We start from the raw sequence: 18,543 nt of genomic DNA on the forward strand, positions 1-18,543 counted from the left end.
CCTTTTCCTACAGCCATGCGTCGCTGTGTGCTCGTTCTCTCACACACACACAGACACACACACAAAAAAAGTCTAAACAAAGACATATAACTCTTTTTTATTTTACACAGTGACATCCAGGCACGTATGCACGCACTCCCCTCTAAAAGGGCAGCCACCCTGTGTTGTAGTGTGTGAGCGATCAGCACTGGCGGATGGCCTAACATCAGACTTTATGCTTCAGAACCACCCAGGAGACCCCCATCATGAGGGAGTGAGGGAGAGTGACTAACTTCACTCTTTCTTTTCTTCTCTCCCCAGCTGTGTCTTCAAACGTCCCTTTGATGTGGGAAATTAAAAAGAGCGAGTGTGTCAATATCTCCTTACGTCCAACCGCACTCATCTACTTCCTCTCCTTCTCCTCCTGCTCTCCTCGTTCCCAGCTTTTCTTCTCTACTGTTGACCTGAGAAAACAGAGCATGACCTTTTTTCATCACAACAACTCCGCCACCCACTCGTTGCCACCAGGCCCTCGGCTTTTGGAGGGTGTTTGTTTGTCTGTGTAGGCCCACCGCTGGACTGGCAACTCTGTGTGTATGTGCATGAGTGTGCGAGTGTGCGCATACAAAGCCCACCACTAATTATTTTCTAACCACACCATGAGTGTATGTCTGTGAAGGAGGGTCTCCTAATCTCACACTCAGACTCAAAAATGCTTTTTTTCCCCTTTCCCTGCTCACTTCCTTTGTGTATGTGTGTGAGTATCCTTTTTGAGATACTGTACAGTTTGTGTACAGTATGATGCGTTTACTTTCCCACTGTGATGACTGGAAACTCATTTTTGCCCTTGCAATCGTAGGCTACACTTTACTGCACCTGACTGAGTGTTTCCAGGCTGCCATGCTCTCCGAGAGTGTGTGTTTGTGTGACAAACATGGAGTCTGTGATGTTTCTACACCTATCAGGAAAATCCATTGGCATGTTTTAGTTTATTAGAGGAGCATGCTTTTATAGGACACATTGTGTGAGTGGATCCATGTGCATGTTTTGCATGTGGCTTTACATGTTGACCCCATCAAACCCTCCACCCCTCAACTTTTTGTGTATGCGTGTGTGTCCACTCACTGTTTCTATGCAACACTTTCAGAGGCCCCTTCTGACCTGGACAACACCTCTCTCCTGCTTCTATTCATATCTCACTCTTTCCTCTTTCCTTCACCCTGTGAAGTGAGAGAAGAAGAAGAGAGAGAGAGAGAGAGAGAGAGAGAAGAAGAAGAAGGTGGGTGGGGGGCAGTGGAAATAACAGGCTGCTGTCTCAGGAGGGGTTCCAAAAAAAGGAGCAAGGGGTGAGAAAAAGAGGGAAAGGAAAGGTGTTTGCTGAGCGCATTAACTAAAATACTGGGAATGTGACATGTGTAGCCTAAAACATAAGCAGGAACACATTTTTGGTGACATTTCACCCTTTAACACAAACACAAGAAACAGAAAGGACAGGTAAAACTGGAGGGCATGGGGATTTAAAAGATACATGAGATATACTGATACACATGAAAACAATGGGCTTTTTTTCTGCAGTGATAGGGAGAAGGGGGGAAGAGATTTGGAGATGAAAAGATAAAAAGAGGTAGATGGGACTGATTGGCGCAGGTAGCGGGATGCGACGGAGGAAGTGCTGGAGATAGGGACCAGGACAGGACGGGAGAAAGTGATAGAGAGAAAAAAAACAACGGAACTTTTTTTTTTTTTTTTTTTTTTTTTTTTTTAAGTTTCGTAAAGGGAGACAGGCAACAGGGAGGGGAGGCGGAAAGAGAGTCAGAAAGAGGAGGGAGAAAGAGCGTGTGTGTTGAGTGTGTGTGTTTTTATGAATGAAGTGAGTCACTGCATGTGTCATAGGCTCTTTATAAAGGAAGTTTTAAACAAGCCTAAACACTTCACTGCGCGCAAAAATTGGACTTACCACACTCGCATCCTTCTCTCTGCACTGCTGTTGCCTATCTTTCTCCAAACTATTCAAGTGCCTCTTTGCACGCTATAAAGACTAAAGGGACTCCCCTCAGGCTTTACTAAAAACTGAAACTTTTTTCTTTCTTTATTGACTCTGTCCTCTTGCGGTCTCTCTGTGTGCGCCCCTCATCACCCTGCGCACTCATTCATTCTGTCCTGACAACTTTCCTCCTCGCTCTGAAGCGTGCGAAGTAGAAACCGGAGCACGTGACAATTTCCGGAGTTCAATTTATTTATTAATTTCCTATTTATTTATTTATTTATTTGTCTCCTCTTGTCTGCTGATTTACCTGTCTCTTGGACCCGAACCAATATGAAATGTAAGTGACTGTAGAGATGTAAAGTTATTTATAACTGCTGAATGTGATATTTTTTCTCTATTTTTAAGCTTGTTCTCATGTATTCTCTAAATGTCGCTTTAAGTTTAACTCACTTTACAGTGTTACTTATGGTGTTTCTGCAGCAGAAATCAAACGATTTATAGCTACATTAAATACTCGTCTAACTTGGCTGCATGATCATGATGACAACTTTATTATTTGGTGCAAGAGTTACACTGGGACACGGAGCTCAGATGCTTTTATGGTTGTTATTTTGGCTGTGACTCTTGTGGTTCACCTGTAATTATCTAGCATTCATCATATCAACACTGTAGTTCCCTTTTAATAGTTAAGTCTACCTTGTATTTGAACTTGAAAGGAAAAGAATGAATGAGCTTACTGTTAAACTTGACTTGCTCTATATAATTTATACCACCAGCTCACATACCTATCGAGTTGCAGGTGTGACAATCAGCAGCATTCATTGCTTTGCTTATGGTTAAAAAGTGATGGAGATATTCTGTGTCAAAATCCGGCTTTTAATGATTTAATGATTTGCGTTCAGCCTGTGAAAACATGACTCTGGAGCGCTTGAGGATGCCTCTGCCAAGTCTGGAGCCATTGTTTATGTTATGGTGCAATATCTTCCCCTAGAGCTGACAGCTGTGGCCTGAAGTCATTATCATTATGGCGAGATGACAGAGCCTCTCCACTAATTGCCTCCGTTTTGTTCTACCCCTACAGTGCTGCTCGACTCCTCCTCATCGCTCCTCTTCTCGCTGCTATTGGCTCAGCTGCCTGTGTTCTCGTCTGCCTCTCCAGTACCACAGCGGCGGGCCAGTGACATGGACAAATTGTCCAATCAGACCAGAAATCTAATTAAGCTCACGCAAGAACTGTTGGTGAGTGAAAATGTCGTTATCATCATTAGGAATAAGCAGCTGATTGGATGAGACATTAATGAGGCTCTGGCCACTCTATGCTAATTGAATTGTTAGTGTTGGGGTGGAGGAGGATGCTGGGCCACATGATCTTTCATTAAGTGGATTTTGGTGCTAATGTTAGTGTTCAGTTGGTGACATCACGGATTTGCATCATGTTGATTGGTGGACACACTGTTTAACTGAACTAGCCCAAACCGGGTTTGCTCAAGGCTTCTGTAGGCCTTAAGCGGCTTTTATTGATCACAGACTGGCTGCATACTTAGTTCAGGCCAGCAAACACTTCAGAGGAGATTTGACTGAATGATCTCACTTTTAATCCACAATGTTGAGAAAGTGTGACTAAGCAACACCCTGGTGTGCTGATCACCTCATTTGAGGTGTTGTACGAAAAGTGGGAAAGTTGCAACAAGGTGCCAATGAAGATGCAATGAAATTAACTCTACCTTCACCCTACTGCAAAGTGCATCACATTTTCTGTTTATATACAAACTCATTCATGTTCTAGACTCTGCAACTTTTGACATATGCAGGAGGTTTAATTTTCTATCAATAAATATAGAATATCATGCTTTTTAATCTGCAAATCTAATTTAAAACTTAAAAATCCATTTGTTAACAGTCAAGTGTGTAGGAAAATCAGATTTGAAAAATGAGCCAAGCTTGGGCTCCAGCTGGTGATTGTGTATCAACACTGTTTTAACAGGTGAAAAGAAAGTAGGATCATATCTTTGTGATCATTGGTTACACACCACTGATCTTGATTCTATTTTTGCATTATGCAAATCCTTAAACTCTTTTGTTCAGGGGATTAAATCAAAAATAGCCACATACTCTCTCTAGTCTTGGCCAGCAGATAGTGTTCGAAAAGTGTATTTGTGTGTGGCTTTGTTGCTTTAAAACAATGCCATGCTGTAACAGTAATACATCCTGGGTGTGAAAAGTCCAGTATTTTTTACTGGGTGTATGGTACAGTATTGTACAGTATTCAGATCCATAGAGCCTTTTTTTTCTCCCTTTTGTGAGGGATCGCACTAAAAAGAGGACAAAGTTATGAAAAATAAATAGAAAGAGAATCCATGGAAAGTCCCTGCACATAAGCAATGAAGCTGATGCTTTAAAGAGAGAAAAATGTGTACAAGCACAGGTCTAGATTTCCAGTGTGAATATGTATGTATAAGCATAGATCTGTGCGCTCTCGTGTACATACAGTATGGGTGCAAATGCTTGTATTATATGTGCATGCATTTTTGTGGCCTTGGGTGTATGTATTGAGCATTCTGCATATAGTGGCGGTGCTATAGGTGCGGTGTTTAGTGTTTTGCTTCGGTAGCCACAGCAAAGTGACCCGATAAAAATCAAAAAGATTTATCACATTCCAGCATTTGCATTCAGGAAGAAAAGGCTGGATGCTTAGTTCTGTCAGGTGAGGTCATGGTCTGCAATGGAGAGAGCAAGAAAAAGGAGGACAAGAGGGAGAATTAAAGGCTGAGAAAGATGGAGCAAAAACCACAAGAGATGAAGAGATCAGAAGGCCAGCTGGATGACAAGTGCTGTATGTGTGTGCAAGCATGCACATGTGCATGGATATTGCACACGCCTGTGCACCTGGTTTGAGACAGAGAGAGTGAGAGTAAAGGAGGACATGGAAGTAAAGGATGGAGGGGGGACAAAAGGAGCAGAGACAAAACATTGGATGACAAACATAAGCAAGTTCTTACGAAAGGCTGATGGAGAGACATGAGAGACAATGCACCACATTCATCAGTACAAACATCAACACAAACAACTGGAAGCAAACAGCAGAGGAAAGAAAAACAAATCACAACAGGTTAAGACAACATTAAGCACACTCAACCTGTTTAGCTATATAAGGCATCTCTCAGAACTCATCATCCTAATGTTGTTATGTTCCTTTACTGATTGGAAATGACGCATGCCACATCAGTCACTTCCATTTGTCCTCCCTACATCTTTAATGCTAAACTGTACTACTTATAACCACAGCTGCACTTAGATAAAGTGAAATAATATAACCTGCAGTCAGGTAGTTTATCCCCCTCTACTGGCCATAATAAAGATTACATCTATTGTCTGGACAGTTTACAACACAACGCTAACTGGACAGCAGCACTGCGTCATTCTGTCTTTTTATAGCCGTGACCCGGGAGTTTCCCTACAGTCTTGTGTTGTCTGTCCCACTTGGAGCTTTCTTAGTCATTGCGTATGTTGTTGTCCTCACTCCCAGCAGAAAACATCCTGTGGGTTCAGGTCATTTGCTCTTATTGTTGACATTTGGGGAGGCTGAAATTGAGTGAACTCACACTGACCCGACCAACCACACTCCATTCAGTGAGAGCTACTGTCTCTAAGCCTAGAAAACAGTGATGCAGTCGAGGTGCTAGACTAACACTTTCCTCATGTTGCCGTGACTTGTCTCAGGATGAGTAAAATTGCACTGATGCAAATTACTAACAGGTTTCTCTATGTCTTGTTTTCTCTTTCAGAGGGAACATGCATTTGACTCTGACATGGAGTCCCACAGGTTCAGGTCTCTGCCAGAAATGAGCAACAGATCAGTCAATGATCTCAACAATCTTGAGGTAATGCTCTGATAGTGTATTTGCATGCAGAGAGAGTGGGTCTGACCTGTTTCTGCCAGTTACATCTTGCCACACCCATGCTAAATCTCTAAAGTATGTCTGTGTTGTTTCCAGCTAAAGCCCACACTCTCTCAGCTCCACGCCGACCTGAAGCTGTATGAGCATCACTTTGAGTGGCTGAACAAAGTTTCAAAGAAGCACCATCATCCTGCTGTACCCAAGCTGATGGAGATGATCAGAGAAATGAAATCTCTCATCAATCTGCTACACCGTCAGGTAAAGGGTTGTTTTTAATATTACATTTTGAAATGATATATGTGAGCTTTAACAATAGTTCTCTGTCTATACTAATTTAAAATTAGTAGATGTTTTTTATTTATCTATTTGTTTTTATGTTCCTCTCCACAGATGCAGAGAGTTGACGCACCAAAGCTGACTCAAGCAACCCCCTCCCTCCCACCGCACCTTCCCAATCACTTTGACGTCCTGCAGTCCAGCCATGAGCTTCTTCTCCATTTCAGGCTCTTCTGTGATTGGGCAAATAGAGCCTTCATCAGCCTCAAGCCTAAAGTGTCTGCAGTGCAATGATTTTTCCTAAAGTGAAAAGCCAGTGAGAATGCATGGCTTTCATCCTTGTTGAAACACAAAACCAGATTGTGTCAGTGTGCACTGTAGTCTATAGCATCCCTTAAGAGACCCAAATGTCCACATGAATGACATGTGTGTTGAAGAGAGAGTCTTTCCATGAGAGCCGATGAGGATGCCACACACCACAGCAAAGTTATGACCATTAAGATTACTGTTAAAGCAAACTGTCAATTTAACTACAGCAATCGAATCATGATTCCCCAAGCTCTCTCCTAAAGGCCTTGCTCATGACCATGTTATTTATGTATTTATTTATTTATTGACTGTCAGTAATTTATTTAATATTATTTATTTGAAAATGTAATGTGTCACTCTATCCTTTATTTCTGTACTAACGTGAATTTATGTGCCACGTTTTGTAATCTGTCTTTTTCTCTTGTGTCTCACTGATTCTCTGAACCCCCCCCGAAAAAAAAAAAAAACAAAAAAAAAAACAGTAGCACTTCTTCAACCTGCAGCTCTGATAATTACTTTTGTTTAAACTGGCTTAATTTGCTTTGCATTTGTGTATTTTCCAGTAGATGTAGCATCTGGGACAGCCAAGGTTCTCTCACCTTAATGTAAACCTTTCAGAGGATGGTAATGTTATCTCTAACCATGGTAAACATGTCACGTAATAAGTTATCAGTGGATGCCTTATCATATTCTTTGCATCTTTTTGTAAATGTTTGGATGGTAATCAAGAGAGGTGAATACTTACTTTTGTACCACAGTCAGAGTTTCTATTTTCGATACTGATTCCTCATGTTCTGCATGAGGAGACATATTTAGCATTGTGGTAAAGTTGTATGAATGTGCCCTGTTGCTGAGCACTGATGGTCCTGATTAGATTCTTTGCACAAACTTGTTAGGATTAGCCTCTTGAAAAGTGAGATGGCTGATTTTGAACTTGTGCTTTGGGCTAGAAAAGTTTGTTATTTTTAGTTAAACACCCAAAGCCTTAAAATACTATGTATTGTAACATTATGTTCTGTACAGGTGTACATAAATGTACAAGAATGTAAATTGTTGTATACAGTGCGTATGTATATTATGTTGTTTTCTACAATATAAGGTAGATTACTTTGCCAGTTTCATTCCTATAATTTCATCCATTCCTATTCTAGTATTTGTTACAGTATTGATTATTTATTTATCTAATTTGGTGGAACTATTTATTTTGTCCTGCAGTGGAGCAAGCCTCCTTTCCTTTTGTACTTTTATACAGTTTTTATTCATATTCACTATTGTTGTACCATTACATTTTAATTATTTCTATAACATCAACATGCCTCCTTCACACACTGATTGGCCTCAATGTGAACTATGTGCCTTGGTGAAATAAATGCTAAAGAATGTGCACATTTGATTTGAGTGTCTCTGATTTCCATGACTTGCATCGACCCAGAGGTGCAAATACAGCAGCACTGGACAAGTCAAAACCATAGGACCAATGACACAACAGCTATTAATTATTATAATAGAAAGAAAAAATAACAAGAAATCAAGAAAGTACAATAAAAACATCAAATACCAAGGTTTCAAAACACCCAGCAACTCAGAAAAAAAAACCTTAAAAGAAAACACAACAGTTTGTTACAACGTCCAAAGGGGTTTAAAAAACACTCTAAAAGAGAAAAAGCAACATTAAAAAATAACTTAAAATAATAATAATAAAACATTTTAGACGACAACATTCAGTCACACTCAATAAAATAGAAATCAGCCACTTAATAGCAAGTATGTCAGAAAAAAAAACAGTTTTTTGTGTTGTCTTGTGTTTTGCACCACACGTCGCCTCCCTACTCTGCAATGAAAACTGTGACAGGTGGAAGTTGGAGCAAAACAATTAACGTACTACATTACCCAGAAATCACAGCAGCAAAGTTAAAATAAAAGATAAAATTTTTTGTAAATAGACCGTTATAGATTAATTTAGGAAATACTTTTTGTATCCTGAATACGTTACTAAAACGTTCTTATCGTAAAGTTAAGATTTTATCGATATTTTCTGAAAGGTTTAAAAACGTCATCTGTCTGTTAAAGGCGCTGGCCTATTGTAGTACCTATTATATTAAACCAACGAGCCAATCGTGGTCGCTGTTCTTGGAAGGCGGCATCGGGTGGAGAACTGCTGTTAGTCTGTACTGTGTTTATTGTTAAGGTTGTGTGGATTAGCACTGCGGTACCCAGTTTCTTATTGTAATAGCTACAATATAACTTTAAGATTAGTTAAAGATGCGGGGTGAGTACTGCTTCAGCCTGAATTCATTTTCTTTGCGAGCGGTTTATCGAAGCTTTTCCGCATTAAGTAGGACTTGATTAGCTTTAAAAGAAGGCCACTAACTGCTTTTGTTGATACAGTGAAAATTATATTCGTGTGTGCTGTCTTCTGATTTGCCGGCTACTTTAGGAAAGGCCGATTACAGCACCATAGTGAGTTATTTGGCTGTAGCCTTTGTTTGAGGTTTGCTATAAAGCACCGCACTGCGGGGAGGGTGAGAGACTGTGTACTGTACACCGACTCACGGCCGGAGGAAGGCAGCGGGGAGGGAGGATAGCACAGGAGGGTGGGAGGGGCGGAAGGGGAGAAATTTAAAGGAGGCATTCTTCCCATGAGTTACTGAGTTATAACTGTTTATTTCCATTTCATTTTATGTCAGACCTGCTGCGATCTCATTACTTAGCTGGTGTTTCCTGTGACTGACAGAAAAGGAAATTACCCAAGACACCAGAAAACATGAAGGAACGTTGAAAAAAAGAAGCTAAACCATGACACTTGACCCAAACTGATCACCACTTTCCAAGGAAATTCCACCATCTGCCACAAGATCCGTCTGCTAATGGCTAACTCAGTGGCCTTAGTGGTCCAAGCAGAAATCCTACCACCTCAGTCCACTACCCCTCTCTCTCATTTCCCATCACTTCTTGGCTCAGGGGAGGATGGTGAAGAGGACAAGGAGAGAGTGGAGCTGGAGGAGGGACATAAGGGGGTTGTGGAAGGTGGAGAGGAGGTTGTGCTGGACATGGTGACGTCATCAGTTTCAGGGCCAGCTCAGCAGCCTGAACAGTCAGATCATCCCTTCCAGTGTCTGGACTGTGGCAAGAGCTTCAGGTGGTCATCCAGGCTGACTCATCACCAGCGGAGCCACAACAATGAAAGACCCTACCGTTGCAACCTCTGCCCTAAGGCCTTCAAAGGCTCTTCTGCTCTGCTCTACCACCAACGGTACATATGCTAAAAATTCTTGTTTAAAACCTTACAGCACAATCTTTCAGTCATACTCTAAACTTCACTTGTTCTGATACGATTATCCACCACACCTCCTGTGCCTCCTTTCAGGTACACATCAGTTAAATGCTTAACATAAGTTGCATCATTCTGTTTTGCATAAATTTATGTTCACTCATCTTTGGGCTGTCACAATCATTATATAATCAGTTATCTGATGGCAATTAACTTGAGATTATTGTGAGGATTTTTTCCATAATATCCATATCAGTATCTTTATTCACCCTTTATATAGGAACCAGTGAGCGAAACAAAACATAAACATCATATTTCCACATTGTTTTCTGCAGTTTTAGGCAGATGGGGATACTTTCAATAATGCCATCTCTGTGTACCCATCTTTAACACAACAGAGGAGTTTCACAGCCAATCAATATTTAAATCAAGGTACCTTACCTGCATTAATGGATTTAATTTCCAAGCCAAGGGTGTAAACCAAGGAGGGACTATTATCATGGAAGAGTTTATTTGATGGATTTGCAGCAGAAAGGTGTTAATACCACTAATCTGAAGATAAACATAAACCTTACATAAACCAATCCAGTCAGTTCACTGTTTGGAATAAAAGCTGCTGCTGCATGCTCCTCTCAGCAACTAGCTGATGACAAAGCTTTTAAATGAGTAACTAAATAAAAATCTGACTGTATCTGATGGTGCACTTTGACAGATGGTTTGTAGCAGCCATTTAAAAAAGGTGATCATTGCTACTAATGTTTAATAGGCAGTATTGATTCCCACAAAAAGCAAAAATGACTAAAAGTTACTTATAGCGGTAGAGGTGCTGAGGTATAAGGTGTTCTTATTCATGTTTGAGTTGCCTTTCCCTATAAAACATTGTTATTCATCATAAGCTGTATGTGTATTATTACATTGTGAATAGACTTAGGCTATCATATTGACATACAAGTAAACATAGTCAGTTCAGTCATAATCAGTTATTTGTATGACAAATATTCATCTATGAAAATTTAAATTGGAACTCATCCTAGTTTATTTATATCATTAGAATTTCTAAAATCTACACTATCCAGGTAATATATGGATTCATTAACAGTAGGCAAACAGAGTAGTTTATCCTCCATATCCCTCCAGTCTCCTCAATTTGGCCAAAATTCAAGTCAATGATTTAAAATTTATGACTTGATTCTTTCTGTAAAATTAACCATAATTGGTATTAGTTTAAAAATACAGTGCTTTGCTGAAGTTTTAATCCATCCCTTATTCAAATATTTTTTAGTTAAAAAGAAACAAGACTTTCCAGTAATCTTTATAAAGCGATCTTAACGATAGTTTTCCCGGCTTTCTCAAACAAAACTTGGCTCCTTTGGAAGTAAAATATAAAGAAGTGAATGTTGGCTCAAGACTTCTGCTCAGTATGATGAAAGGTTGTTTACTTATTTCACTTTAAAAACAAGTGATTATTAATTGCACTGCACTTCTGAATATTTACTGTTGTTTTCCAGGTCTCACTCAGGGGAAAAGCCCTATAAATGCCAGGACTGTGGTAAAGCCTTCAAACGCTCATCTCTTCTCCAGGTAAGATCAGGTTATTTTGTCTGCTAATTTGTCCAGGAAAATAATTTACAAAATGTGAGAGGGAGATTTCATAAATCTGTTTGTCTTCAGGTCCATCAGAGTGTCCACACAGGGGTTCGTACCTTTGTGTGCCCTTATTGCCCTCTGACTTTCAAGTGGAGTTCCCACTACCAGTATCATCTGCGCCAGCACACTGGAGAGTGCCCGTACCTGTGCGACACTTGCCCCAAGGCTTTTAAGAACTCGAGCAGCCTGCGGCGACACAAGAATGTTCATCTTGGTCTCAAGCCTTACACATGCAAAGTGTGTAATAAATCCTTCACTCAGTCTACGAACCTGAGGCAGCACATGAGGATACACACAGGCGAGAGGCCTTACATCTGCAGCGAATGCGGACGAAGCTTCACGCATTCGTCGAACTTGGCTCTGCACAAGAACTCTCACGCCAACCTCAATGCAGGAGGGAAAGAAGGAAAGAACGGAAGAAAAGGAAATGAGGTAGTGGAGGTGGTGGTCAGGTCAGAGGAAGTGACATCGTCAATGTTGACAGACATGGTAGGATTTGTGAGCCAGGAAGGAACTGATGGAGTCGGGGTGGGGATGGAAGAAGTGTTCCTGTCAACCACCTCCTCTGGTCAGAATCCAAGCCTTCTTCCCCAGCTTACCCTCACTACTTCTGGGGAAGACGTGTGCACATCTAGGGCCATTGGGACGGAGGTTCACCTGAGCACTGACACCGGGGCCAGTGTGCTACTGTACAGTTGTGGTAGCTGTAGTCAAACGTTTGGCACACGGACAGAGCTAGAAGACCACCAGGCCATCCACATGCCTCCAGAGGAACATGGGGCTGGAGGAGAGGCAGGGCATGGGGGAGGGATGGAGGTTGGGGATGGACTTGTGGGAGCTGGACACCTGTTGGCTGACTTTGAGGAGGTGGTGGAGACGACTACTGTGGCTGAAAGTGGACACACAACAGAGGTGCTGCTTGGTTTAGCAGAGGGAGCAGATGGAAACAATGCAGTAAGTGAAAATCAAGCCCTTCCATCTCAAGTACACAACCATCCATGTCTTAATGGAGAAATGCCCTTTTTACACAAGCTGACACAGTTTCATGAGGTCTTAATAAAATGTCCCTGACATGCTTTGTTCAAAATACTACAAAAATATGGCACAACAGCTTTATTTTAAACCATGAATTTTAATCTCCTTTAAATTCACGCTGCTCAGTTTCCTTCTCTTTTACAAAGTCAGCCTCCTTTGAGACTTAAACCTTTAAACATGTTATTATTTTGAGACAATATGTTCAGTAAAGAACTTGAAAGCTTAAATTAGCAATTGGAAGAACATAACCTACAATTTTATCCTCAAATATTTTCCCTGATTTTTCAGTTTGAGCATGGCAGCTGGTACTGATCCCTCTTTTGAGCACATTGTTATTGCAAGTCATGCATTAAATTGGCATAAGTTGTTTAGACATTGCAAGATAAAATAAAACAGCGACAGATTTATACTGCAGTAACACCTCACATTGTCATTCCTCCGACCCACATCAGCTTTATGAAAAGTGGGTTAAGTTTTAGAAGCTAGCGTTAAGAAGTGAGCAAGTGTTGAATTATGTGAATGATGTAACTGTAAGATGAGATTGCGGTTAGTATAAAATTAGCAAGAGCAATCCAGTTTCAGCTTCTCACCTCCAAAGTTCAGTGAATGATTCATGATGTGAAATTGGGTGGCGATGAAGATAAAGAGGTTGGACATCTCTTCTCTGACCTGGGGGTGTGATATACAAATCCACAGCAAATCTGAACCATACTGAATCATATTTTCATATGTAGGACGCCTCAAAAAAGTTTTTTAATTAACAGTAACTTCAGACCCCTAATATATATAATATATCCTGAATCATTTTGTTGTGTGTGTGTTTTGTTTTTTGTTTTTTGTTTTTTTTGTATCATATCCCCTATAAATTTTGCAGTTCATTTAGGTCTGATAGTGTGTTTTCCTATCTATAAACCCAAGATGCGGAAACACTGGACCGTAGAGGTTAGCAGGTATCACAAGGAAAGGGATAATGCACTTCCTGCATAAATTCTCCATTAGGCACAAAAAAAAACTGAATCAAAAAGTCAATAAAGCTTGGGCTGTGTTGTAATGTTTTTATTATATTTTTTATCTTAAAAAAAAGTCACCACAATAGAGCCACTGACTTTGGCTTTAGGATCTATGTTTTTTTGATATATCTCAATTTTCTTTGGTTTGTCCTCAGAATGTGAGCACCACCCAAGCCCAGTTTGACCTGTTACAGAGCTTCACCGAGGTGACTCAGAGCTCTGAGGCTGTTCAGCCAGAGGCCAGAACCACATGGGCAGGGCTCTCATGTGGCTACTGCAATAAGACCTTTAAGACCAGTGGAGGCCTCAACAGACACGTGTCACTGGTGAGAGTGACTGTTAAATTCAATGCTACTGACACTGTTAAACAGACTACAGCACCTTAGATTGAAGAACAAACTTATCTCCTGTGTTAATCTCTTGTTTCCCCAGATGCACTCCCTTTCATCACAGTCCCGATCCCAGTTCAGCTGCTCTGCCTGTGATCGCTCTTTCCCTCTTCTCTCTTCACTCCTCACCCACCAACACTCCCACACCCCCGAGCAACGCCTCCTGGCAGAGGCAGAGGCTGAGATAGTATGCCCTCCGTCCCTTTCCCTATCTCTCCCCCTGCCCTCTTCTCCTAGCCAGGCCGACAAGCAACAGGAGGGCCAGAGGGAAATTCATGTCAATATCATTACTGTCGGTGAGGAACAAGAGGAACAGCCGGTCAAACAAACCAAATCCATCAAAAAGGCAGGATCCAGCAAGAACACCCCCGTTGGAGGTAAAGTCATTTACCTCAAAGTTGGCCACACTGCATTCAGTATCATAGAAGCTATCATAATATTTTCATTACAACCAGGGATTTTGATATTTTTACCTGTGTTCTGACTCTTTAACTAAAGTTTAACTGTAATTTATCCTAATTATAATTTGTGCTATGGTATCAGAGAGGCCGTACCGCTGCTCCGAGTGTGGGAAAGCTTTCAAGGGTTCATCTGGGTTGAAGTACCACATGAGGGATCACACTGGAGAAAGGCCCTACCGTTGCACTGAGTGTGGAAAGAGCTTCAAGAGGTCATCACTGCTCTCTATCCATCAGCGAGTAAGGCTCACTATGACACATCACCAAATCGCAGGTCTAATTCACATACTCATTCAATGCAACAACATACTCAATACTTGCAGACCTCCTATGGTTCTGGAGGTATTCTGTATATACTCAGTGACAAAAGATTAGCTTCCTTATGACCTTATTGTGTTCTGTAAATTTTCTTCCTTTTTTTTTTTTTGGCCTGTTATGTTTGCAGAGCTACAGGCTCATTTTTTCCATTCATAGCAATGGTGAGTCCAAAAAGTTTGGGAGGAGCAGAATTAAAATCAGCTTAACTTGCAACAGTTTCATAACGTTTCCATCCTGACTGGATAAAAACGTGATTCAAAAATAAACAAACCGTTTACAGAATTGACCACTTTTTTTTGCCATAATGTAGTTGCTATAAAATTCTCTTTAAATCAGTAAATATTAATGTTCAGTTGCAAAACCACCTCACTTCAAATGAACTGCTACTGTCATTTCTGAGAGTCAGATTCACGTGAACTATTTTTTTATTTAAACAATTTGACTATAGTATGTAGTGACCTCTCTCTGGAGATGAGCAGTCCACCAGGCACACCAATTATGCTTCATAGGGGAAAAAAACCTCCTTGCTGCACTGTGAACCTAATTGTTAAATTTAGTTGCAATCTCCGAAAAATAAGTGATCACAGCCTGGAGCCCTGATGCATATAAGAAGGGCTTGGTTTTAGGGATTTTTACCAAAAAAAAGAAAAAAGTTTCTTAAAGATTATCTAGTCCCTTTTTTTAAGCTCATACCTTGATTTCATCCTCAATCTAAGTAAGCAATGACAAAAATTGAGAATTTACTCAGCCTTCCAGTCATTAATCCAGCATTATATCCATTCAACAGTTTAAGCTTGTTGCCAAAAATATAGCTTCTTCTATCATAGAAGGAATTTTTGCCAGAACTGAATGCCCTGAAGGCCATGTTCTCCCAACAATAAACAGTATTCTGGTCTGCAAATTGACTAATTGACAGAGGAATGCAACCACAAGGCTTGTGTCAACAGCTGATACACTTTTTAGCAGTTTTAATCTTTTATGAATTATGTAAATAAAGGAATCACATTTTTCCATGTGTACCTTACCTAGGTGCATACAGGGGTACGAGCATTCCAGTGCCCTCACTGCCCTCTTACTTTCAAGTGGAGCTCTCACTACCAGTATCACCTGCGGCAGCACACGGGCGAGAGGCCATATGTGTGTAAAGAGTGTGGAAAGTCCTTTAAGAACACCAGCTGCCTGCGTAGACACAGCCAGATGCATTCTGGCCTGCGGCCTCATACATGCTCCATCTGCTCTAAGTCTTTCTCCCAGACATCAAATCTCAAGCAGGTCGGTGCTGACTGACTGTTTTTTTTGTTTTTTTTTGTTTTTCTTGTTCATTTAAACTTAGTAAATATGTGTGAACTTATTAGCTGTTTACTTAATTTCTTATCCCTCTTGTTATTTCAGCATGAACGAACCCATTCTGGCGAGAGACCTTTCCAGTGCACACGCTGCAGTAAAAGTTTTACACACTCCTCCAACCTTCAGCTCCACCTTCGCACACACTCTTCGCTCAAAGACTACAAATGCCCGTACTGCTCCAAAGAGTTTGTCATGCACTCCTACTTGCAGAGACACATCCGTACCCATGGCAGTGGAGTTTCCCTTTCTTGTCCTGGTGGTGGAGGTAAAGACGGTGTGGCTGTGAAAGCCAATGTGGGAGGAGTTACAACCACCACAACCCTGCTCAACCCCATAACTCTGGAAGCATCAGGAAACAATGGCAGTCTGATTGTGTCCCAGCCAACACTTAATATTCCTCCCAACACGTCCCAGAACTACTTTATGATTCAGACAGCCAACGGCCTGCAGCTTATTCCTCTATCATCACCTATGCCAGTTCTCCCTCCTCCCCCACCACCACCACCACCTCCATCCCAGTCGCAAAATTTCCTTCTCCTGCAGTGTCCCTCCAGTAATGGCAACCAGTCCAGCTTAATTCTCCTCCCCACAGCAAACAACCCTCCACCAGCTCATGAGCCTCAGTCCCTCCCTGTCCTTCAGACGATCCAAGCATTTCAGCCCGTCCTCAAGCAGACACAAACTCATATACCCCAATTTCCCACTGTATCCCAGCCACAACAGCAGACCAGGATCATAATTACGAACAATAACAATGCACACGCTCCTGTCGCCACACCAACTCACATCTCAGCCAGCTCCCTGCTGACCAAGCCCATATTAGGGAAGAGCACACGGACAGCGCGGGGCAGACGGGGCCGCAAACCAAAAGCTGCTCTTCAGAAGTCCACAGTGGCTTCTGTCAGTCAAACACCAGGCGAACCTGCTCCAGTACCAAGCTGCAATGTGGCGAGTGGCACTCAGACTGTTGCTGCTGCTGACACCACCACAGTGTTGTCACTGGCTTCTCTGCCCACTGTTTCCTCTTGTCCCCCCTCAACAGCTTGCTCTGCTGTCCCAACGCTTTCATCCTTCACCACTGTAGCCTCCACAGTGGATACCTCAGGACCCCCACCAGCTGTTTCCATGGTTGCACCAGCTACCACAATAGCCTCAACGTCAGTTTCTACTCTTTCTGCTACTTCAGAGAAGAAAGCTCACTCCTCTGAGAAGGAAGTAAAAAGAAGGGAAACTTTGACAGGGAAACAACAGTTTATGTTGTGTTTTGATAATAAAGGACAAGCAAAGGAGGAGATGAAAATTAATCCAGCTGGGGAGTCATATGTGTTACAGTTTGAGGGGAATATATCTGGTGAGGTAGTTGATGGGGGAATGGGTGGAGAAGAAAAATCACTTGTGTTGCCATTCAAGACAGATGGACAAGGGGAAAAAGAAAAGGGGGGAGATAAAGGAGGGATGATGTCACTTCTGCGTGAATGGGGTGCAGAAAAACAGGATGGAAGTCAAGCAGGAGGGATGGGAAACCAGGAAGAGTCTTATGTCCTTCATTTCCACACTGAGGCACAGGACAGTGGCCCATCTAGCACTTCCTTTAGCCAAGGGCAAAACAACAGCTTGCAGCTGTCCTGCACACCCACCCAAAATTTGGTACCCCTTGATGGGCAGGAGGTAGTGTTTGAACTTGGGGGGGAAATCAAGATGGAACAGGAATCTGAGGAGGGTATGCAGATGATAGCACTGATCGAAGGTGAAGGAGGGATGATGGGAGAGGAGAGGGTGGGTTGCAATGTCGTAAGCGATGCAGTCTCTGAAGAAGAAGGAGACATGGAAAGTATATTTCAGCTGGAAAATGGAGATGAAATCGTGATAATTGAAGTCAGCACCAGTAGCTTAAGAGATGGGAGAATGGAGGGAGGAGGTGAGGGGGAGATGTCACAAAACAGTGAAGTGAAATATGACTGTGTAACAGCAGATGCTGCAGAAAAGTCAATGAAAGAAAGCCTGTCAGAGGGCACAGAGGTACAAATATCAGCTGAAGAAACAAGAAATGGCACTACGTCTAGCTAAAGAGAAACCGTTAAGGAAGTGAATGCCTCAGTTTGTGGGCAGTTTGGTAGCACTTTAGTCATGTAAATTCTCCTGGATTTGAGAGAGAACATGAAGTTACGTAGGTAATGTGTTGTAATGCCATGGTGCCACTAACTAGAAATGTTATACATTCAAATAGGCTGTACATGGACCTCAGAGTATTCCTGAATATATTAAATTATACTGTCATTGGCAGTTTGTTTATTAAGTAGATATGATTTTGTGAAAAATATTGTACATGGCCTACTTTCCTGACAATGTTAATGGTAAATAGTAACTAATTATTAAATATTATTAAATAAATCTGTAATACCTTTCATTGTTTGGCTTTTTTGTGTTTTACACTGGAGTGAAAAAGTTTACCATTTTCACAGATTTTTATTTATTAATTTTTTTTGTATAAATATATATATATATATATATATATACACATATATTTTTTTATATCACAGATAAGAAATTACGAATTCCCACTCGCCTTCAAACGCATCATTAGACTCCAGCTGCGAAAATGTCACTTTTACTCCTCC

At 41.4% G+C, this 18,543-nt stretch overlaps 2 protein-coding genes across 3 annotated transcripts; both read left to right on the forward strand.

Annotated features, from left to right (window-relative positions):
* The first annotated feature begins 1,939 nt into the window (after window positions 1–1,939).
* On the forward strand, window positions 1,940–7,821 carry il11a (interleukin 11a). Its single transcript, XM_041988443.1, has 5 exons — window positions 1,940–2,303; window positions 3,048–3,205; window positions 5,752–5,847; window positions 5,962–6,123; window positions 6,256–7,821. The coding sequence occupies exons 1-5, from the start codon at window positions 2,297–2,299 to the stop codon at window positions 6,433–6,435; spliced, it is 603 nt and encodes a 200-aa protein (XP_041844377.1). The 5' UTR covers window positions 1,940–2,296; the 3' UTR covers window positions 6,436–7,821.
* Window positions 7,822–8,574: 753 nt separating this feature from the next.
* On the forward strand, window positions 8,575–18,315 carry znf628 (zinc finger protein 628). 2 transcript variants are annotated; one of them, XM_041988479.1, is made up of 9 exons: window positions 8,575–8,719; window positions 9,138–9,703; window positions 11,230–11,302; window positions 11,393–12,322; window positions 13,569–13,739; window positions 13,846–14,179; window positions 14,346–14,500; window positions 15,608–15,850; window positions 15,971–18,315. In XM_041988479.1, exons 2-9 carry the CDS (start codon window positions 9,318–9,320, stop codon window positions 17,990–17,992), a joined length of 4,314 nt encoding a protein of 1,437 aa, XP_041844413.1. In that variant the 5' UTR covers window positions 8,575–8,719; window positions 9,138–9,317; the 3' UTR covers window positions 17,993–18,315. The 2 variants fall into 2 exon arrangements, with proteins under 2 accessions (XP_041844413.1, XP_041844414.1); XM_041988480.1 differs by having other exon boundaries at window positions 9,185–9,703.
* Window positions 18,316–18,543: the final 228 nt, after the last annotated feature.

The sequence above is a fragment of the Melanotaenia boesemani genome, chromosome 6 (assembly GCF_017639745.1).
Source record: "Melanotaenia boesemani isolate fMelBoe1 chromosome 6, fMelBoe1.pri, whole genome shotgun sequence".
Taxonomy (NCBI): Eukaryota; Metazoa; Chordata; class Actinopteri; order Atheriniformes; family Melanotaeniidae; genus Melanotaenia; species Melanotaenia boesemani.